The sequence below is a fragment of the Hetaerina americana genome, unplaced genomic scaffold (genome assembly GCF_022747635.1).
Source record: "Hetaerina americana unplaced genomic scaffold, ioHetAmer1.1.p SCAF_5, whole genome shotgun sequence".
NCBI lineage: Eukaryota > Metazoa > Arthropoda > Insecta > Odonata > Calopterygidae > Hetaerina > Hetaerina americana.
Genome location: NW_027287095.1, coordinates 38,528,212 through 38,547,209, shown reverse-complemented (window position 1 = coordinate 38,547,209; position 18,998 = coordinate 38,528,212). Strand labels below are relative to the sequence as shown.

At 35.5% G+C, this 18,998-nt stretch overlaps 2 protein-coding genes across 2 annotated transcripts in view; both read right to left on the bottom strand.

Annotated features, from left to right (window-relative positions):
• Window positions 1-449: 449 nt before the first annotated feature.
• On the bottom strand, window positions 450-8,432 carry vih (ubiquitin conjugating enzyme vih). Its single transcript, XM_071591974.1, has 6 exons — window positions 8,133-8,432; window positions 7,766-7,793; window positions 7,602-7,688; window positions 7,236-7,440; window positions 4,031-4,163; window positions 450-879 (listed from the first exon to the last, which is right to left on the bottom strand). The coding sequence occupies exons 1-5, from the start codon at window positions 8,234-8,236 to the stop codon at window positions 4,051-4,053; spliced, it is 537 nt and encodes a 178-aa protein (XP_071448075.1). The 5' UTR covers window positions 8,237-8,432; the 3' UTR covers window positions 450-879; window positions 4,031-4,050.
• Window positions 8,433-11,967: 3,535 nt separating this feature from the next.
• LOC139693987 (uncharacterized) overlaps window positions 11,968-18,998 on the bottom strand; it is a 36,474-nt gene continuing 29,443 nt past the window's right edge. Inside the window, exon 12 of the mRNA XM_071592366.1 lies at window positions 11,968-13,596. Within this exon, the coding sequence (XP_071448467.1) occupies window positions 13,324-13,596 (273 nt within the window). The 3' untranslated portion in view covers window positions 11,968-13,323. The remainder of the gene's footprint in view (window positions 13,597-18,998) is intronic.

Genomic DNA, 18,998 nt, shown 5'->3' with positions numbered 1-18,998 from the left:
TTATTCATCATGGAAACAATATCTATCAATAAAGAGCTATCCTTCAAGCAATATATTCCTTTGGCCAAGAAAAAAAATAAAAGTAATAAACCATATAAATTTCCCAGCCACAATGAAGAAACACTATGAATCTACAAATGAACTAGTGTCACTAAAACATATCCATTTATAAATATAACATATCTACAAGACACCTGACTTCCAGGACAACACTAAATAGGGAAAAAACTTAAAATACATAGAAATATTTGTTTGAGCAACTAGTCAGATTTAGCTCTGCAAAAGTATTTATGGCCTACATGCCTCTGGACAAACTCTTAACCTAATTTCTACAGTCAGTTAAAATGAAATGTGGGCAAAATGCATTATGTCACCTTGAAGGTAGCAGTTTATTTTTTAATTAGTTTTCTTAGATAAAAATAAATTCCATTTAAATAAAATACATCATAAAAGAGTAATTCATTTAATTGAAATTGATAGTATTATACACTTGGGAAGGGCAGAGCTTTCTCATCGATCAAGACAATAAATAAAGACCATGATAGTTATATAAAAAAAATTACAAAAATTGAACTATTAAATTTAAAATTCCTTGTCAACATGTCATAAATATTATTCAAGAAATGCATAAAAGCAAGAAATCCACAGAGGAAAATGCAAGTCTGACACATTGGGCATTTGAAGTGAAATATTCACATGGCAAATGTTTCAATAGTCATAAATAATACAATAATAGCCCTAGACTCACACTTGACATGTGTCATTGTGTCAGAGCCAAGGCAAATCGAAAAGGTGTTGAACTATCATTAGTCGCATGAATATTCCCCATGCCAGGATTCTTTTGGCCTAAGCCACATTAAAGTCAGTCTGGAAATATACCTGCAAAAGATAAATTTACGCGAGTTAAATTTTTACACTATAAGGAAGAAACAAAAGAATGGTAACATAATGGGAAATCTAAATCCAAACCCTTTCGCAAACCTATGCATAGAAAAGTCAGAATTTTCACAATTTGCAACACAATGAAGAGAAACCAGGTAAATTTACTCAAAGCATTGAGATTACTGAAATTATTTTAATTCCACAACAGCTCAAGCTTTTAAAGCAATAAAAAGTTCCAGACAGCAAAGAAAAAGTTCCAGATCAAAGGTGTACATCAATAAATCATTTTTAGGGAAAAAGTTTTATAATGTGTTCGTAAGTGCACTAGTAGAGAGGCAAGAACTCATACCAGTATTGGCTTAATCATTTCAAACCCTAAAAATCTTCATAAAATCTTTTGATAACACACAAATCATTCATTGGAATGTCAACAATAAAACACAGGTATTAATTGTATAAACAAAATTTGATACTTGAAAATTCAAAAAACAAGATATTGTTTCAATCATTTTTCAAATAATATCAACCTGAAATGAACCAGGAGTATTTATGAAAGTGGTATCATGTTAGATTGTACATAAAACAAGAGTATAAGGATAAATAGAATTCCATCAACAAAAACCACAGGCAACTAAATGGGGGGATGCTATACCACCCCTTCCCATGCAGCTTCAGGTGAAGAGGGAAGCATGCACACCAAGGAACCTCATAGTTTGTCAGGATCAAATCTAAGGGCAATACACTAAGAAATTTACAGGTTTTCCAGAGTCTACATTACACTGAGAACCAATTACTTAAAACAGAAGCATAAATCTGCTTTTAATTCAGAAAAGTTGCTTCATTCGTCGAGAAAAATTACCATGAAGAAAAAATGTCAGATATACGTGTATTTAAACTTAAGGTAAGCATATGAATTTGAACACTGCTGGAGAATTATTCAAACACACAGAGTCAGACATATATGAGAAGAGCACACACTGAGATAGCACTATAAGCTAATTTTCAGGTCAATAAAAAATGTCACCATAATCGAACATATATTCTAGGGCAAAAGAGGGATTGACTAGAGCCCCCCCCCCCCCGTTACCATAACCCCTTATTAGGGATAGAAGCCAGCAAAGATTATTAAAACCCTCTGCTTAGATAGTAAATTTGTGCTTTCCTAACTTTTAAAATCTGTGCAACACATTCACAGGATTAAAATTTGTCAAAATAGCCATGAAGCATAACTAATACAACTTCTTTTTGAGCAACATCGTTCACAGCCAAGATTTGATGCTACCTAATGCTCAGAGAGAACATTCAGCCCTAGAATGTCACAAGTGAAGGGCTAACATTCTGGAGAAGATTGTGGTTAATAGGGTACAAGTCTTTATTATAGGATTTGTAACCTCAATGGTATCCCTCATCCCCATCTCTCCCTTGCCCAGACCAGAGTTTCAATCCCTTATCATTATCATGTTTCTTCTACAGACACCCAACTGGTACACACTGGTACTCTATTCTATCCTCTTTATGGTTACTGGTGGGCATGTAGATCTGAAAAATGACGAAGTCCAAAAGTTCAACTTTTACTACTATTATCATATCCTTTCTCTCTTTATGTTTACTATGCTTCTTCCTACTTTTTTGTTCAAAACTACTGCAACTCCCACTGGCTCCCTTCCCCTCTGCTTTACATTACTCTCACTCCATTAATCCCTGAATTCCTTCATCTCACCTCTCACAGCCCAAAAATATCTATAATTCCCTCTTCACCTCCCACTGTAAATTTCTAATTTTCCTCTTCTCAACATTATCCTGATGTTCCTCATACATTTTTTAAACTGATTTGGTCCTCTTTGGTAGCATCTTCATGGCTTCTACTTTCTCCTTAAGAATTTTGTGAAATGAAGACCACTGAACTCTTCTGCTGCAGTTCACAGCAAAATACCCAGTGGGTCAAATCTCAGTGGCCAGGACTCATTTCCATACTTATGTCCATCATAACTGCTCGGGATAAATAATTGAGATGATTTAACATGGCCTTTCTCAATATTGTTTTTAATGTGACATCATAACTCAATAGCCACCCAACTGGGGTATGATCCCACCTTTGATGGACTATCTTTCGCCTGGCTCCCACCATCTACCTATCTTTCATGAAGATCGGTAGATGATGGGAGATTTCACCTACTCCAGGAGCAATTGCCATTACTCTCGCCAGAATATCTATGGGGTCATAAGAGCACACAGCCCTTCCACCACATCAAGCTAGTCCACATCAGAAGAATGGATGACAATATGTCTATCTTGTACTGAGAATTCAGGCGGCCTATCAAAAGTATTTTAATAATAAAATATTTCAAAGCTATTCTTTTCTTGAAATGAAGAACTGTCTACTTTAAGCATATTACTGCAAACCAGCCAATTATTGTATCACAATCATAATTAATAACCTGTTCTATTGTTGGAAAACTTGGAGATAAAAGTTGAGGACATATTAAATTCTTTTAAAGACTATGAGACTCTCACAGACATTGTACATTGTTTCAGAATGTGGGCTGGTCATAGTAGGCCAAACTTTATGCTTTAAGATTCAGGGTAAGTACTGTTCAATTTATTGGATAACCTTTGAGTTCTATAAATAGTAATGAATTTTTAAGGAGATAATTCCAATTAAAAATCTTTTGTCTATGGGTGTGTATATGTATGTATGCATGTATGTATGTATGTACATATGTATACATACATACATACATATATATATATATATATATATATATATATATATATATATGATAGATATATATATTTTTTTTTTCACATAATAGAATTTATGTGAATATTTTAATGTCTTTAGAACTTTTGAAATGCCCACATAACTAATATTTGGCTATAATTGTTTTTATTTTACTAGTTAACACACAATAGTTTATCTAAATAACATAACTTCAATACACGACAGGATCCGAGAGAAAATAGCTACCAGGGAGTTTTAAAAGATAAAAAAAATTTTCCTGGTTCTCACCAAACATTCTTCCAAAACAAGTAAAATAACGATATTTGAAGGACCACAGGGGTAAAAAACAAACAATTTCGAAAAACACAAGTCAATCTAAATAATCATTCTAGCTTTTAATTATGAAAAAAATATATACACCCTCACCAGTTAGAAATATATTCCTTTTAATTGGATTTTCTTTCCTGGTGGTAAGTTTCATAGAGATGGTCTTTAAAAAGAGTTTGGTTGCTCCACATTTTTGCAGCAGTGGAATTCAGGGGACTATCATTGTTAGGCTCTGAAAATTAAGATTATGATTAAAATTAAAGAGTGAAAATGTATTAACAAAATCTCAACAAATTAAAGCCCTCTATACCTGACAAGTCATTTTCTTTATATTAACCAGGCTACATTCAAATGAAAATATGGAAGCAGGATGCTTGCAGTATTATGCATTAGTTAGCATATAATTGCATTAATGAACATCATGAGTAGGAAAAACAGTAACATTAATAGATTTGTTATATCTCCACGTTCAAAACACCTTCTGACGTAATTACCTTCAGAGTTACCATGACTAGGGTTACCATCCATCTTTTACTCAGATTTTACGTTCTGTGGCATTTTATTTTAGCTACCATGAAAAAACCTCTGAACTATACCAGTTGACATCTGCTTCAGGTATTGATCAATTCAAATTTCAGTAAATAAATGTTAAAGAGTCAGATGATGCCAAAGTACACAACACCAAAGTACATTACACCTGTTTATAACCTATCCAGAATTTACAGGTCCAACCAAGGGGCAGCCACAAATACATGTAGCATCCAAATGCAACTTTCCAATAAATCACTCTTCTTCAAGATAAATATGGAAATAACCATAGCTCACCTTCAGATTCTGATCAATTATAGCATTCACAATGATCGTTTCATTATACCACATTACCGTTCTGATGTTGTCGTAGGCTAGGTTTTGCATTTGATATTTCATTAAAATTTATGATCAACAAAGAAACAATAGTAAATTCATTAACAACACAATACCACACAACTAAGTCACAATGACATAGGTATCCTGTCTTTCAATTAACAGAAAATGGGTTTCAGTGGGTTGGGTTCTTTGATGTTACTTTTTCCTTCAACTCTGTTCATTGCACTGACTGATCGAACTATTGACAGTGGTGTAATAGACAGTTGTTAAGTGGCATAATATTGCAGGTGCAGGTAGTGCACATGTGGCTGATTTGAAAATAGTACCTAATTTGATACTGGATATGTGCATATTTATACTTCACTGCATGTGATGAAATTTGGCTATTATTATTTCAGATATGAAAATTTATATTGTTAAAAAATTACCCGTTCCTTCAAATGTCTAAAAGGAAATGCAAGTTCACAAAAGAAATGAAAAGCAAATGTGCATCATTATTTCTATCGGCCCAACGTGAATGGAGAGCAGACAGCAAATGTAGAATGAGAACAAGTGCATTTTCATCTAATTAAGGGGCTAGTGATTTTAAGCATCACATTGAAACGGAGAAGTAAAAGAAAGTAAACCGATTAAGGTGATTTTTTCCCCTAAGCTGCTGGTAAGCCATTAAAAGCAGAGAACACCTTTTCTTTTTGCTAGATACCATAGTAGTAATTAATGGATTATATACCTGCCTAGTGTCATGCATGTTTTTTTATAGAATTAAAAAATTGCCTTTCCTGGAATCTATAAGAAAGTCATTGTGAACTGTGAATGCGCAAATTTTTATTTTTGAATATAACCCAAGTTACTTCTACAAAATACGACTGCATACTAGCGGACCTCAACTGATGGAGGTAATTATGGTTTTGCAAACATTTCTACAAATTATTGATTTTTTTATGCGAAAGTTAAAAATTTAATGCATAGCAGTAAATGTAATAAGATAGAAGAGCTACGTACACACTTCTTGAAAAAAAATTTTGTATTGAAAATCACAAACCACTGGGAACAATAGCAATAGAGTATTTAGAGGACTTAGATGAAATGATGAAAATGTCATTGAAAAATTGAAGAATTTGTACCACAATTAGACATTTGCATGGACTGCCCAGCACTTATTTTGAACTACAGACCCCCAATATGCTGCTAACCTTTGGAAGTTCATGTAAAAAGTTTTAACTAGTAATACACCAATATTTTCATATCTATATAGATGGAAATGCTAAGAACCTTAAGGAATACAATTTGTTAAAGCAATAGACATAACATCTTTTCCACAGCACGACAAGGTCTGTCATTATTTCCAGACATGACTAAACTCACAGGTGCTTCTGGCTTTAAAATGTTATTGCTGTTCCTAAGAAAACTTCCCACTGTGATCCAAAGGCTCTATGACAATTAATTTGGACAGATTCACCTTTGGCCCATTTTAAGAAATATGAGTGTAATCCATACACAAAACAAATTGAAAAAAGGTACATCGATAGCAGAAGTATTTTACTACAACCCTGCTCAATTAAATAAATCATTTCTAGGAAAATGGGTCACAAATTCATAACTTTTTAAGGGTCAACACTATCGAAGGGTTGATAATGAATGTAGAAAATTACTTATGGTACAGAGATAAAGAATGGTGATTGCATCATGGATAAGGGGCTTCATCCTATAGAAGTTGCTACACTGGATGAAATAACTAATTGCAATAATGTATCACGTTATGTTCGTGAAAGTTGACAAATGGGTTCCCAATGAAGAAGATAAGAGATCTGATCAATCGAACCTGGGGCTATAACGTGCATGTCTTAAGAATAACGAAGACTTAAACAAGCTTGGCCGAATAATTTAGCAATGAAAAACATCAAAAAATCATCAACACTCATTGAAAACTAGTTTTCCTCGGCAAAGCTTCCTTACAATGCTAATACCAAGAGCATTCTACCCTTTTCAAATGAGTGTACCATAGAAATGAATAATTAAGTTTAATGCTAAGTTAGTGAAAGTAATTGCTTCTACATTTATTGAGACAGCCTAAAGCTACTTACATAACGGTACAAATGTGAGTTCAGTCGTCTAGTACTGTAAATCTGATTTTAATAAATATCCTCTTCCTCTTTGCAAAGAGGATAGTAACCTCACAGCATGATTTCATCGCTGTGAAAATGATTTCCATAAACACATCCGCAATGGTTGCCGGGTATTTCAATATAAAATTTCAATGTATCAACTTATGTCGGAGAAGAACACAATTTATAAATTACGCAGTTTATTTAAATGACTTCATATTCTGTCCCACAGTATTTACAACAGTATGTGAAGCTATAGGCACTCAAGTTGAATTGCATTTCAACAAAAAATGAAACTTAAACCATGTAGCACAGAACTAAGAACCACTTACCTCCTAAAAGAGACTGAATAGAAAGAAGAATTGTGCGAACATCATACAGTGCAGACCATTTTTCTTTCAGTATATCTAGGCATATGTTACCATAAATGTCAACATTTGGATGAAAACATGGAGTAACAAATTTGACCACAGGAGCTGAGTAAGGATAACTATTTGGAAAGTCAAGGCTTAGCTTAAATACCAATCCACCATAAACCTATGAAAAGAAAATTTTCAATAAATTTATTATATTCAATGTTTGAACAATTCTAAGAATAAAACTAAGCGGCGATGAAACTATTTTAACCAGTGAAATACGGCACTGTAAATATTCACACGTCAACCGTAGAGAACATTCCAGTAAAACTTATTACTCACCGTTCCTTCAGGACCATGAATGGTGCCTATCCACTTAAATAAATTTTCTCCTTCCGGGAAAGCAGACACACTTTTCTCAGTGCTCATCTAAAAAGAAAACACAATGATCATAACCATAACGATACCCCAAAAAGTCCCTCATGCCGTATTGCCCAGAAACATACCATAAGCACCATTAGCTCTTTCTGCAACCTGAAATTGAAAAATATACATACACATTACGTTCTGTTAAAATAAACTAATATCTCAAACGAATGAATTAAACAGAATCGAAGACTATACACAAGCGACTCCAGGCGTTTTTTGTAACACGTACGTGTTGAAATACGCACATTCCTATTCGTTATACTAAATTCGACATAATAGACAAAACAGCACGATTTTTTAACAAATAATTAACATGACTAACAAAAACTTAATAACAAATCTTTCACATAAAGCACGAAAATATTGCCCTTTCCGTTTGAACGGTGACAATTCCGAGCCTCGTAAATAGTGATTTGAAACGACACATCAAGAGAATCAACTCACCTTTTTGTGACTGCATGACTATCTTTTGAAGGATTTTGTCTTTCTTCGTTCGTTTTAGTCGGAGCTGTCGAAGAAGTATGGAAAGGGTTTATGTTTTGGGCCATTTTCTATTTTGTACTTTCGCCCTCTTCTTTGGCAGTTACGATTCAAGACAACCTTAAGAATTTTAAATGTGAAACGAACCAATCACAAAGCAAGCTTCATAACGACACTGTGCCATCTATAATCCGTGCGAGAATTGATGAAACATCTTCGTTAATTATCGATGTTACTATGCTTGAATTTTTAATCGACATCAGTACCTAAATATCAAAGACTAAATATAGGAGTAGATAAGGATAAGCAGAAAAGGATTGCTGGGGAAGGACACATTTATAGCTAGTATATTGCATTAAAAGATTGCGTCGTCTGCTGCAGTGGCTTATAAAAGAGATTCAAAATAAAATGTGAAAAATAGTCAAAATTCATGAATTTTATCATTGGAACCTTCTCATAAATCACTCGCTTGTGAAAATAAAATTTAAGAAAGACCGTAAACAGCATTATTTATATAAGTGATTTGTAAGTTCGCTAACGAAAAAGGCAGGCACAAACCATATGAGTAGGCTTTAGTGGTTGGTGCCTATCTGGTTATCCATCTGCTCTCATCCATTTGTATCCAAATATTCTCATGCCGATGAAAATTTGGTAAACGGTGATAGCATAATGGGCTTTGATAGGAATATCAGGTAAGTATGCAAAGAGGGGCACAAAATTGAACGGAACTTAAAACCGAAACAAACGACGATAGGAGCAAATTCTCTTGGTCGGGTGTTAATTTTCTTGATCCGCTGTTAGTTTTTTTATTTCTGATGATACAATAGTCGCTGGCTGCCTTGTTTTAGCCCTGGCAACGTTATTCAGGCGAAATGTGAGGGGAATGCCCCCCAGACAGCGCTGAAGGGGCTGGAGGAACCCAAACTGCCCAAATAGCTTTCGTGTGATGTGTCTTGGTTTTACAATAGCTCGCGCAGCACATAAACACGCCCACTATGTCTTGTGGCCCAGTAACCATGTTTGCCCTGTAGCAATACCATACATCTACCTATAAGCAATTCTGTTACATCCTCTATAGCGTAGAGAATATTAAAATTTGGCTGTCTATGCTTTTACAGAAGGAGATGGTTCGCTTTCATTGCATAGGGAAAATTGCACTCCTCTACAGAGATATTTGTTTTATTAAGCTAAGGTGGTTTTTCAGTAGGTTTGAACGAAATGGTGACGCCAGTGCCGAAATAAACCAGGATATTCCTAATTCTTAATTAAAGAAGTAGGAAAAGGTGCAATTTATAGAGATGCTAAGTACTGTCATGGCACTCGGGCACTACTAGAGTGCGTCGATGATGTAGCAGGAAAGAGACAAGGTCTTCTCTTGTTGGTTACGCAGAAGTCGTTCGCTTCTGCTAGTTTGAAAATGTTTTCTTGAGGGGCCTATCTGTGATTGAAAGTAAAAAGGATATTTTTAGTTCTATCATGCTAAAAAAATCCTATGAAGTATTCATTCGTATGGAGTGTTTATGAGCTGGATTTGAAGTGGTGGAGCACAAATCTTTTATACGAGAGTGGGATTTTCGAACCGCCCAAGTACATGAGCCATGGAAGGAGCAGAACAGGAATTGATCTGAACCTAATTCTCGAGATCCTTTTGGGAGAGCATTTAAATAATTAGTTTGTCCAGAAAATTTAATTCGAATCATATATTTCCATATTATGCTTCTGGACGCTGTCACATACCGATTTATCCCTTTCATATGAAAGAAAGACCTCTCGTAAGTAGGATCTACTTGAATGAGGATGAACACTGTTCCTAATATCATGGCAATGATGCAAAATCTATATTTCAAGACCTGGAAGGAAACTTCTTCCTTACACATTACTATATTTTTATTGACTCAAGCTTACCCTATGGAAGTGCCCATTGTGTAAGCATCTATTCGATTGGCTGTACAGACTGTACTTCCTCTTGCCAAGTGCTCACATTCATAATAACTTTAGATATAAACTTTGATTTCAGCCTTAAGAACCTTAGCAGTGCCTGATGATGATGCACTTTACTTGGAAGTAGTTATATGGGAGGCAACCGACAGCTTAGGTCATTAGGGATGGATATGATGAAGGGTGGAGAGTGACCGGGCATCGGCATTAGCCTACTCTTCACCAAAGGGCCCCCAGCTTAATGTCCCATCTGACGGATGGCGTACTCACTCAAAGTGTCCTCCACAAAGCCCCTCTAGTAGGGATCGGGATACCACTGAAAAATATCTGCCACCACTGGGATTTGAACCTGGACTCTCTGGGTGGAAAGGCAGTACATTAGATACCACATCATCCCAAACCATTTTATAAAGTGCTAATGGCAATTCTAGAATAATAGTAAAGACTATTAATAACCTGTCATCTTTTAATGGATGACTCTCATCCATTTTTGCTCCAAATGTATAACAATACAAGAGATGATGGTCCCAACTTATTAATATGTTCAGCGTTAGAACCTTGATCAACATTACAAATATAAGGCAGGGGTTTGCATATGGTGGTATACTCTTTGCAAACCTTGCATGTAACATCGTCAATAACTGTCAGAGATGATAGACTGTATGCCACTACAGTGGCACATATAATCTGTGAAGAGGAAATGGGCAGAAAGCGCCCTTGGCAATCAATGCCTTCATATTTTTCTCTACAATTTTTCTCATGCCTCAGAATAAATTATCTCTGACAAAGCTCCTCTCTTTTGAGCTGAGGTGAAGTGCGGCCATATCTCTGGCATTGAAGCATCACAGTAGTAGAGGGAAGAATGACCCAATGATGATTAATTAGTGTTGACATCATTAAAAGAAGGGTTAAAGGGGCGAAGTTAATGGCAATTCTTGAGTCCACAGTGTCAACACTGCACATCAAATCCTTCATTAATTTCAGCCCTACTATCTCATTGCCCAGTATGCCTGGACCTATCTTCCTCAACGTCATGTTCCTTTTCTATGTCTAACTTTGTAGGTCTAAGTTCTTTACTATACAGTTCTTCTATATACTCCTTCCATCTCTCTTGGATCTTTCCTGCGTCAACTATTACCTTACCCGCCTTATCTCTAACTGTTAGCATAGCTCTTCCATTCTTACTTCCCACATATACATATACGTGTATACATATATATACAAGCATATACATGTATGTGTATACATATATATATACGTGTGGGTAATGGCAGTCCAGGGGGTAGAGCATTGGACTGCTGATCAAAGGGGCCCGGGTTCGATTTTTGGGCAAGACACTTGAGACAGCATGTGAAATTCACACATCAGGGTAGGGGGGCCAGTTCCTTTCCCTGTGCCGGTTATGGTTTCCCAGGAAGTTTGTTACCCAAAATATCACATAGCTTGGGTGGAGCAGCAGGTGCCCAGAGACTTGCCCGGGAATCGAACCCGGGACCCTCCAGTCCAACGCTCTACCCACCGGACTACCGCGACCCACATGAACATGTACATTTCTAGAAGTAACTGAAAGCAGGTAATAAAAACAGAAAATTGTCAGCTTCATAGTAGCATACCATTTTAACTGCACCACTTCTCTTATTTGATGTAAAACACAGCTTTTCTGTTAAAATGCTAAATTATAATACCAAAAAGAAGAGTGCACCTGAAAGTCTACTGTTAGTAATAAGTTGCTGAATATGTAATTATCTCAATATATAATGGATCATCATGAAAAATAAATGATTTAATATATTCACGTACAAAGTTAACAACACTTATAAGAAGTCCAGATGAATTTTTATATTTTCACATTTGTGTCACAAATAATTAATGACGGAAATAATAAAGGAATGCGCATAATATACAATTACATATTGTAATATATGAGCCAAAATTATAGTGTGATAACACAAAAATCAATAGTTAATATACCATGCTGTATTCATGAAAGAAATATTCAACTTTGAAGACAAGAAATCTTTTTTTCAGGAGATATAATAAATTTGCAGTTAATATTTACCATTATTTCCATATATGCTATTTTAGCAATTGACTCAGTAACTAGCAAATAAGAAGTTTTACAACTGAGACATTTAAAAAGACCTATGGATTTTTATTTCTATTTTACAATAGGGTACATTTTCAATTAATATAAACAAATATTTTGGAATTCCAGGAAGGGGATAAACAAAAGTAAGAAAATTATAATGAAATAACTTATGAATCACTGAAGCATAATAAAAACTTAAAATTACTCTGTATTATTGGCAAGTATTAAGCAAAATCTAATACTTTTGTACTTACATGCCCATTTATACAGGAAATACATTTTCCTAGCTGGGTTACGTTCTATGACTTGAACTTAATACTAAATTATTACAAAAAGAAGAACCCATAGTGGCAAAAAGGTTAGCACTACTTAACTTCTACATGACTAACTCTCGAGTGTCAACCATACAAATATATATTTATTTTTATCAACAGATCATGTTTAAGAATATAAATGCATAATATGCCTTATTTACACAATCAGTACAGTTGAATAAATGTACCATTCAAAAGTAGACTGATATTTGAGATTATAAACTCCTATTAACAGAAATGCATCAAATGGGGCCATTCAAATCAAATAGATTTTTTCCATTCTTTTTAATCTCTTCTAAATAAAGTTGCATTTACATGAACCAATTCCATGTAAGCCAATTTAATTTCCAAAGTGAGATATAAAAATATTCCTAATTAAAAAACTTGTGTTATTTGTTTCCAGTATAAAATTGGATTACACAATAGTCACAGCCTTAGGAAATACCATTATGGTAATCACAGAAAAAATTCAAATCTTACAAGTCTAATGATAACTCGAAGGTTTTTGGTTTCCTTTTGTACTGATTCATCTTCATACGAGATGGTAGTTTTTCCAGCATTCCATAAGGTATCTTTTGGTCCGAGAGTAATTTTTAGAGATTTTTTCCTTCTATATAATACACATGGCTTCTGATTGGCCTTTCAGGACCACTCTTAGACTAGTCCAAAAGCCTTATACAGGAAAAAATATATACAAATCACTCCAGACATGAAGATGTCAATTGGAATGCAGGTGAAATGTCTACCAAGATGAATCAGCATGGGAAGAATCAGAAAACCCATGAACTAACTGCAGAAGTCTTCTTAGTAACCTTTACTGTTGATCTTCTGATTTTACCTCAGCAGATATTAAATGATTCATCAAAGACATTTTATTTAAAATCACTCTCTTTGATGTACCATCTTCCGCCGTGACAATTTCACATTTAATAGCTGGAACCACCATTTTATCCAGCATATATTTCACCTTATCCAGGGCATCCTGCACTGAATTGTTTTGCAATGTAAAATAATATGGGACAGGATTCTTCTTGTTAACTTCCTCAAGTTCCAAATCAACATTAAGATCTTTTGATGCTTCAAATTCCTGTAAAAAATTGATGTTTAAAGGAATGAATATGGCATTAAAATATAATACTGGGTGAAATGCTTCAAGGTAAAGAGTTGTGAAAGAAAAAGATTTTTTAAAAAGATTAATACATAATAGCTTGATTAATGTGTCTAATCCCATGGCTAACACCACTTTACAACATGATTTTATCATTGAATATTTCTCATTGAAGTAATCTGAATAATAAGATGAAATACTTCCTTTAAAGCAATTACTAGGTCAAGTTTTAAATATTACTAAATTAATCATTGCATCAATGGGTTGATTTACAAAGCATATAACAGATTAGCCTCTAACTGAACAACCACCTTAATACCATTATTAAACCCCACCACCCACCACTAGAGTTCAAGATGCCTGTCGTGCTGGGCACACATGGTTTTTTTTGCCTCCCTGCTTCTTGCGTACTTTTTGGTGGTGCAACTTTGTTTTAACTTTCTTAAGTTTTCTTTCTTTGTGTACAAGTGAACTCCGTCCTATCACAAGCATAATTCATAATACTCATAATTAAGTGATTTTCCTGAGCTCCAAAAGAATATTTGTTTCCCAGTGCTCTGCTTATTGGCCTTTTTCCGTCCGCTCTCTCCCCCGGGCATCCTGCACAAACTCTACTGGGAGGTCATCTCCTGCTGTCAACAACTTAGCTATACCTCTCAGCCAAACTACACTCCTTTTTCTTATCAACAGCTCACTCTAGTTTCACCTGACATTGCTCATGTTACTGGCTAATGATGCCAGTGTTAATTTTGAACTAGTATGTAACGTTTACTATCAGAATGTTAGGAGCATTTAGAACAAAGTTCTTGACCCTTGCTTCACACAATATTGAACTCACTTCTTTATAAGTGATTGCAGAATTTCTGAAGTATTTAACCACGTTATCCTCTTCAAAATCTACAGGATTCAAACATATCAGTTCTCTTTATCTCAATTGCACTGCTTCATCACTCTAGACCCCGATCACTATTCTTTCCGACAGATTATTTTCCAGTTACTCCAACCCTTTCCAATGGAAGACTGCTGATGTAACCATAATACTAAAATCCGACCATATATGTTAGGTTCAGAACTACCGTCTGATCTCCATGTTGCCAGTGCTTTCAATAATCTTTGAGCATACCATTCATGATGGTCTCCTTCACTTTACACTCCCTTACATCGCTTTATCAGCATGGCTTTCTCCCTGGTGGATCATGCCTCACTAATCTCCATGTTGTGCAATGCCATATCACAAACTCTATTGAGCTTATCTCACAATTGAATATTTGCTATATTGACTCCATTAACCCCTTCCTGCTGGTTCCATAGCATCGATAAACCATGCATGTCATTTTCCTTCCTTTAATCCACAGCTTTCTCAGCTCTCGCAAACAGTGTGTTCTTATCAATGGCATTTCCTCCACTCCTCTTTTTGTCTCATCTGGGGTACCACATAGCTGTGTCCTTAGCCCTCTCCTCTTTTCACTTTACTTGATGACATTATCGACTATGCCATCCCTCTTGGAAGCAATATTTTGCTTTACACAGACGATTGCAAAATTTACCAACAGATTAATTACCCATGACCCATGATGCTGCTCTCAATTCCACCACTTCTTGGTGCTCTAATTGGCAGTTATTTATTAATTTCTCCATGCTAGCTATTATGACCCATTAAAAGCGCAAACCACACTCGCTTTCATACACTCTTTAGCACAACCCTATCCCATCCGTAAGTTCTCACTGCGATTTAGGTGTCATTTTATATGTGAAGCTCACCTTTCGCAAGAATGTTCAAAAGATTGTTGGGAAAGTGATGGCTATAGTTAGCCTACTTTATTACCACACTGATGCTCGTGATCCTCTTACCCTTAGAAGTAATTTTTTTGGTGGTGAGGTCCCAATTTTAGAATACTGTTCACCAATCTAGTTAACAGTTTGCCCAAATATTTAGGGGTTACTCAAAAGACCTCTTTATTTCTTTACTGCCATTGCCCATTATTACATTCCTCCCCTCAAAAATACAACCCGCGACTTTACTGCCTCATCCGTTGATATTTACCATCTATTCTGCCGTCGATTGCTATATGATATGAAATTCTTACATAGGATCTTCAACAGTACTCTGCACCAATGATCCTCTTCCTTTCTTCTCAATTCGTCTTCCCCTCAACTAACATGTAACTTGAGTCAGATGCAAATTCCAAAATTCCTCCTTTTGATTTCCCAACATCCTCTATTCCATCAACCGCCTGCTACATTCTATTCCCTGGAATTTCAGTATCCTTCCCTATAGCTCTCTTCCTCACTCACCCATTCACCTCCTTCCTTCAAAAAACAGATAGCCATTCATAGCCCTCTCTGCGAGCATATGTGCTTTCCTGCTATCTTACAGCTGTTCTCAACATTTATTTTTGTTAATTTTTCATTATTGTTCATTACTCTTTCATAATGTTCACATATATTATATGTATTGCCTGTCAGCCAATGCCTTTGTGCTGTTTTCGGCAGCTTTGTTAAATAAATAAGCCACCTATGCAACTCGGCCAAAATTTTTAAAAGAGCATTTGTCAGAGTGGTCATCAAAATTCAACCATGAATTTTCTGACTTTTCTTGATGCGATTAATAAACTTACAAGAATTACTTAAGATGTACAATGAGAAGTAAAGAGAAAGTAATTTATTAGGGACTTTTTATACTTAATTTACAACCATTTTTATTTAAATTATATATTTGCAGGCAAAGAAGCTTAAGTTTTAATGAATACACATCTTAGTGCCTTTTAATGGCCAATCCTTTGCATATGAGGGAATATAAAATATGCCTCCAGAGGTAAAAACAATTGTAACTGTTTCACTAAGATAAACCAGACAAAGCTTTCGCTTCCATTTTTGGTCGATCAATTAAAGGGTATGTGGCCAGTGACTCTTAGAAAGTTACACTTCATTGATGAGGATGCTTATATGCTGAAACAAACAAGTCTCTATTACCCATGCTGTTAAAAAAATCAAGTTTTTTAGGGTTTACTTCTAACCATTTGAACAGTCAACTGTGATACTCGTGTCTCCAAAAAGGTTGCAGTGGGTGAAAACAATTGTGAAGAATGTGGATGGATTGCAAATGTGAACCAATAGAAAATCAGACGAGAGTAAAATAGCAGCCTTTGAAACATAAAACTGGAGTTCCAAGAAACTGCAGGAGATACTGCAATAGCAACTTTTTAACTGAGTCATCCGCTAATATGCATCTCAACGCAACAATTTCAGAGAGCAAAAATCATTTTCCTCAACGAGGATTCGAACTCGGATCATCGAGGGATCCGGGTTTGAATCCCAGTCAAGACAAATGATTTTTACACTCTGCAATTGTTTCATAAAACTGTAGGTTGATGCTGAAGATAAAATAGTCAGATAATGTGAAAAACAAAGGAGTAAACTGAAGAGGCAAGGGAAAAATGCAAATGGGCACGAAGAAGAAGAACAAAATAAACTGGGCTATCACTTTTCGAGGTAAAAATATGCAATGCTTTCATGGTATACAGTAATTTGACCAGGAAATTATTTGTTTTTTTTATGTAACACAACCTTTTCCTTATGAATTAATCTTAATGACATATATATGTCAAGTGGACAACAATGTGATCAAAGGAATGACTAAAGCCTCAAAACATCATGAAACTTTTCAATCAGAGCTTAAATGCTTACAAAGAATGAAAGGAAGAAATCACTAGCAGATAAAATATTCCAAAAGCAATGTTTAAAATTAGACAATTTTGGTCTACTAAATGATACTAGCATTTTAATATTCAAATTAGTGATGGGCTCAATGACATTTTTCAGTTTCATCGTAGTATTCCACACACATCCTTACAGAGATCGAATTCACTTCACCCAAGGGGATACATGAGATCCCTCAAAGGGGTTTCACAAGATTTATGTAGGAGCTAAAAATGTTGGCAAAATTTCAACTTCCTGAATTTTCCAAAAGTAAGCTAAACATTTTAATCCAAAGCTGTGAGTATGGTTAAAACTTGAAAGCACGTTAATGAAATCATAATTCACAAGAAAAAGTTGCTTTCTTACACAATTCCTGAGACTCACCTGGTTTTCAATAATTTTTGTTTAGGAAATCTAACCTTCACACACAGGGTTTAAACTACTACCTTGATCAAAAACTTCCCGGAATAACCACCTTGTGGCGCTCCCATTGTTCCGATTTGAGTTCTGTTTTTTTGTTAAATTGGTACATCTGTAGTTGATATTCCCTTTAAATCTTAGTGTCATAACTTGACATTTGCAAAAGTTACGTAGCCAAGAGTACATCTATCTCTGTGTGTTGGCGATTTTTTACAATTGCAGAAATGGATTTAAATTTGCAACAACGAACTTGTATTAAATTTTGCGTAAAAAACGGATTTAGTGGCGCACGGACGTTGGAAATGTTGGAAAAGTGTTTCGGCAACGATTCTCTAAAAAAAACGGTCGTTTACCAGTGGCACGAGCGGTTCAGAAGTGGTCGTGAGTCAATCGAAGATGATGAACGCAGTGGCAGACCATCGACATCGAAAGTCGGTGAAAAAATTGATAAAGTAAAAGAAATGTTGGTCAATAACCGCAAATTAACCATCAGAGAAATAGCGGAGGACTTGAACATTGCCTATGGATCTGCCCAAGACATTGTGGTTAATGATTTGGGTTTCCGTCGTGTAGCAGCAAAGTTGGTGCCAAAAGACCTCAATTTCATGCAAAAAAGAGACCGTGTTGACGTCGCAAAAGACATGATTTGCGAGGCTGAATCCGATCCCACATTCATCAAAAGGATCATTACTGGAGACGAGACATGGGTTTATGAGTACGACATGCAATCCAGACATCAGGCAAGTGAATGGCGTTCACCAAATGAGCCGAGACCAAAAAAACCACGTCGTTTTCAGTCAAAAAAGAAGGCAATGCTGACGGTTTTCATGGATTACAACGGTGTAGTGCATCATGAATTTTTGCCAGAAGGCCAGACAGTAAACAAAGAGTATTATTTGGGCGTTATGAGACGTTTGCGTGAAGCAATTCGCCGAAAGAGACCAGAAATGTGGGCAGAAAACTCGTGGATTTTGCACCATGATAACGCACCGTCGCACAGTGCTATCATTATTCGTAATTTTTTGACGAAAAATGCAACAAATACCATCCAACAGCCACCGAATTCACCTGATTTGGCTCCCTGTGACTTCTTTCTGTTCAATCGAGTTAAAAAACCATTACGGGGAACACGTTTTAGCAGCCGAGAGGAAGTAATGGAAAAATCGCAGGAAGCACTGATGGACATACCGAAAACCGAATATAAAAAATGTTTCGAGGATTGGATCAAGCGCTGGCATAAGTGTGTTGCAGTCGATGGGGAT

What these genes read in the sequence shown, in the direction of transcription:
- vih (XM_071591974.1), bottom strand. Translation starts at nt 8,236, where the DNA reads ATGGCCCAAAACATAAACCCTTTCCATACTTCTTCGACAGCTCCGACT. An exon ending in AGTCATGCAGTCACAAAAAG is followed by an intron (nt 7,794 to 8,132) that starts GTGAGTTGATTC and finishes TTTCAATTTCAG; the next exon opens with GTTGCAGAAAGAGCTAATGG. An exon ending in AAGAGCTAATGGTGCTTATG is followed by an intron (nt 7,689 to 7,765) that starts GTATGTTTCTGG and finishes TTTTCTTTTTAG; the next exon opens with ATGAGCACTGAGAAAAGTGT.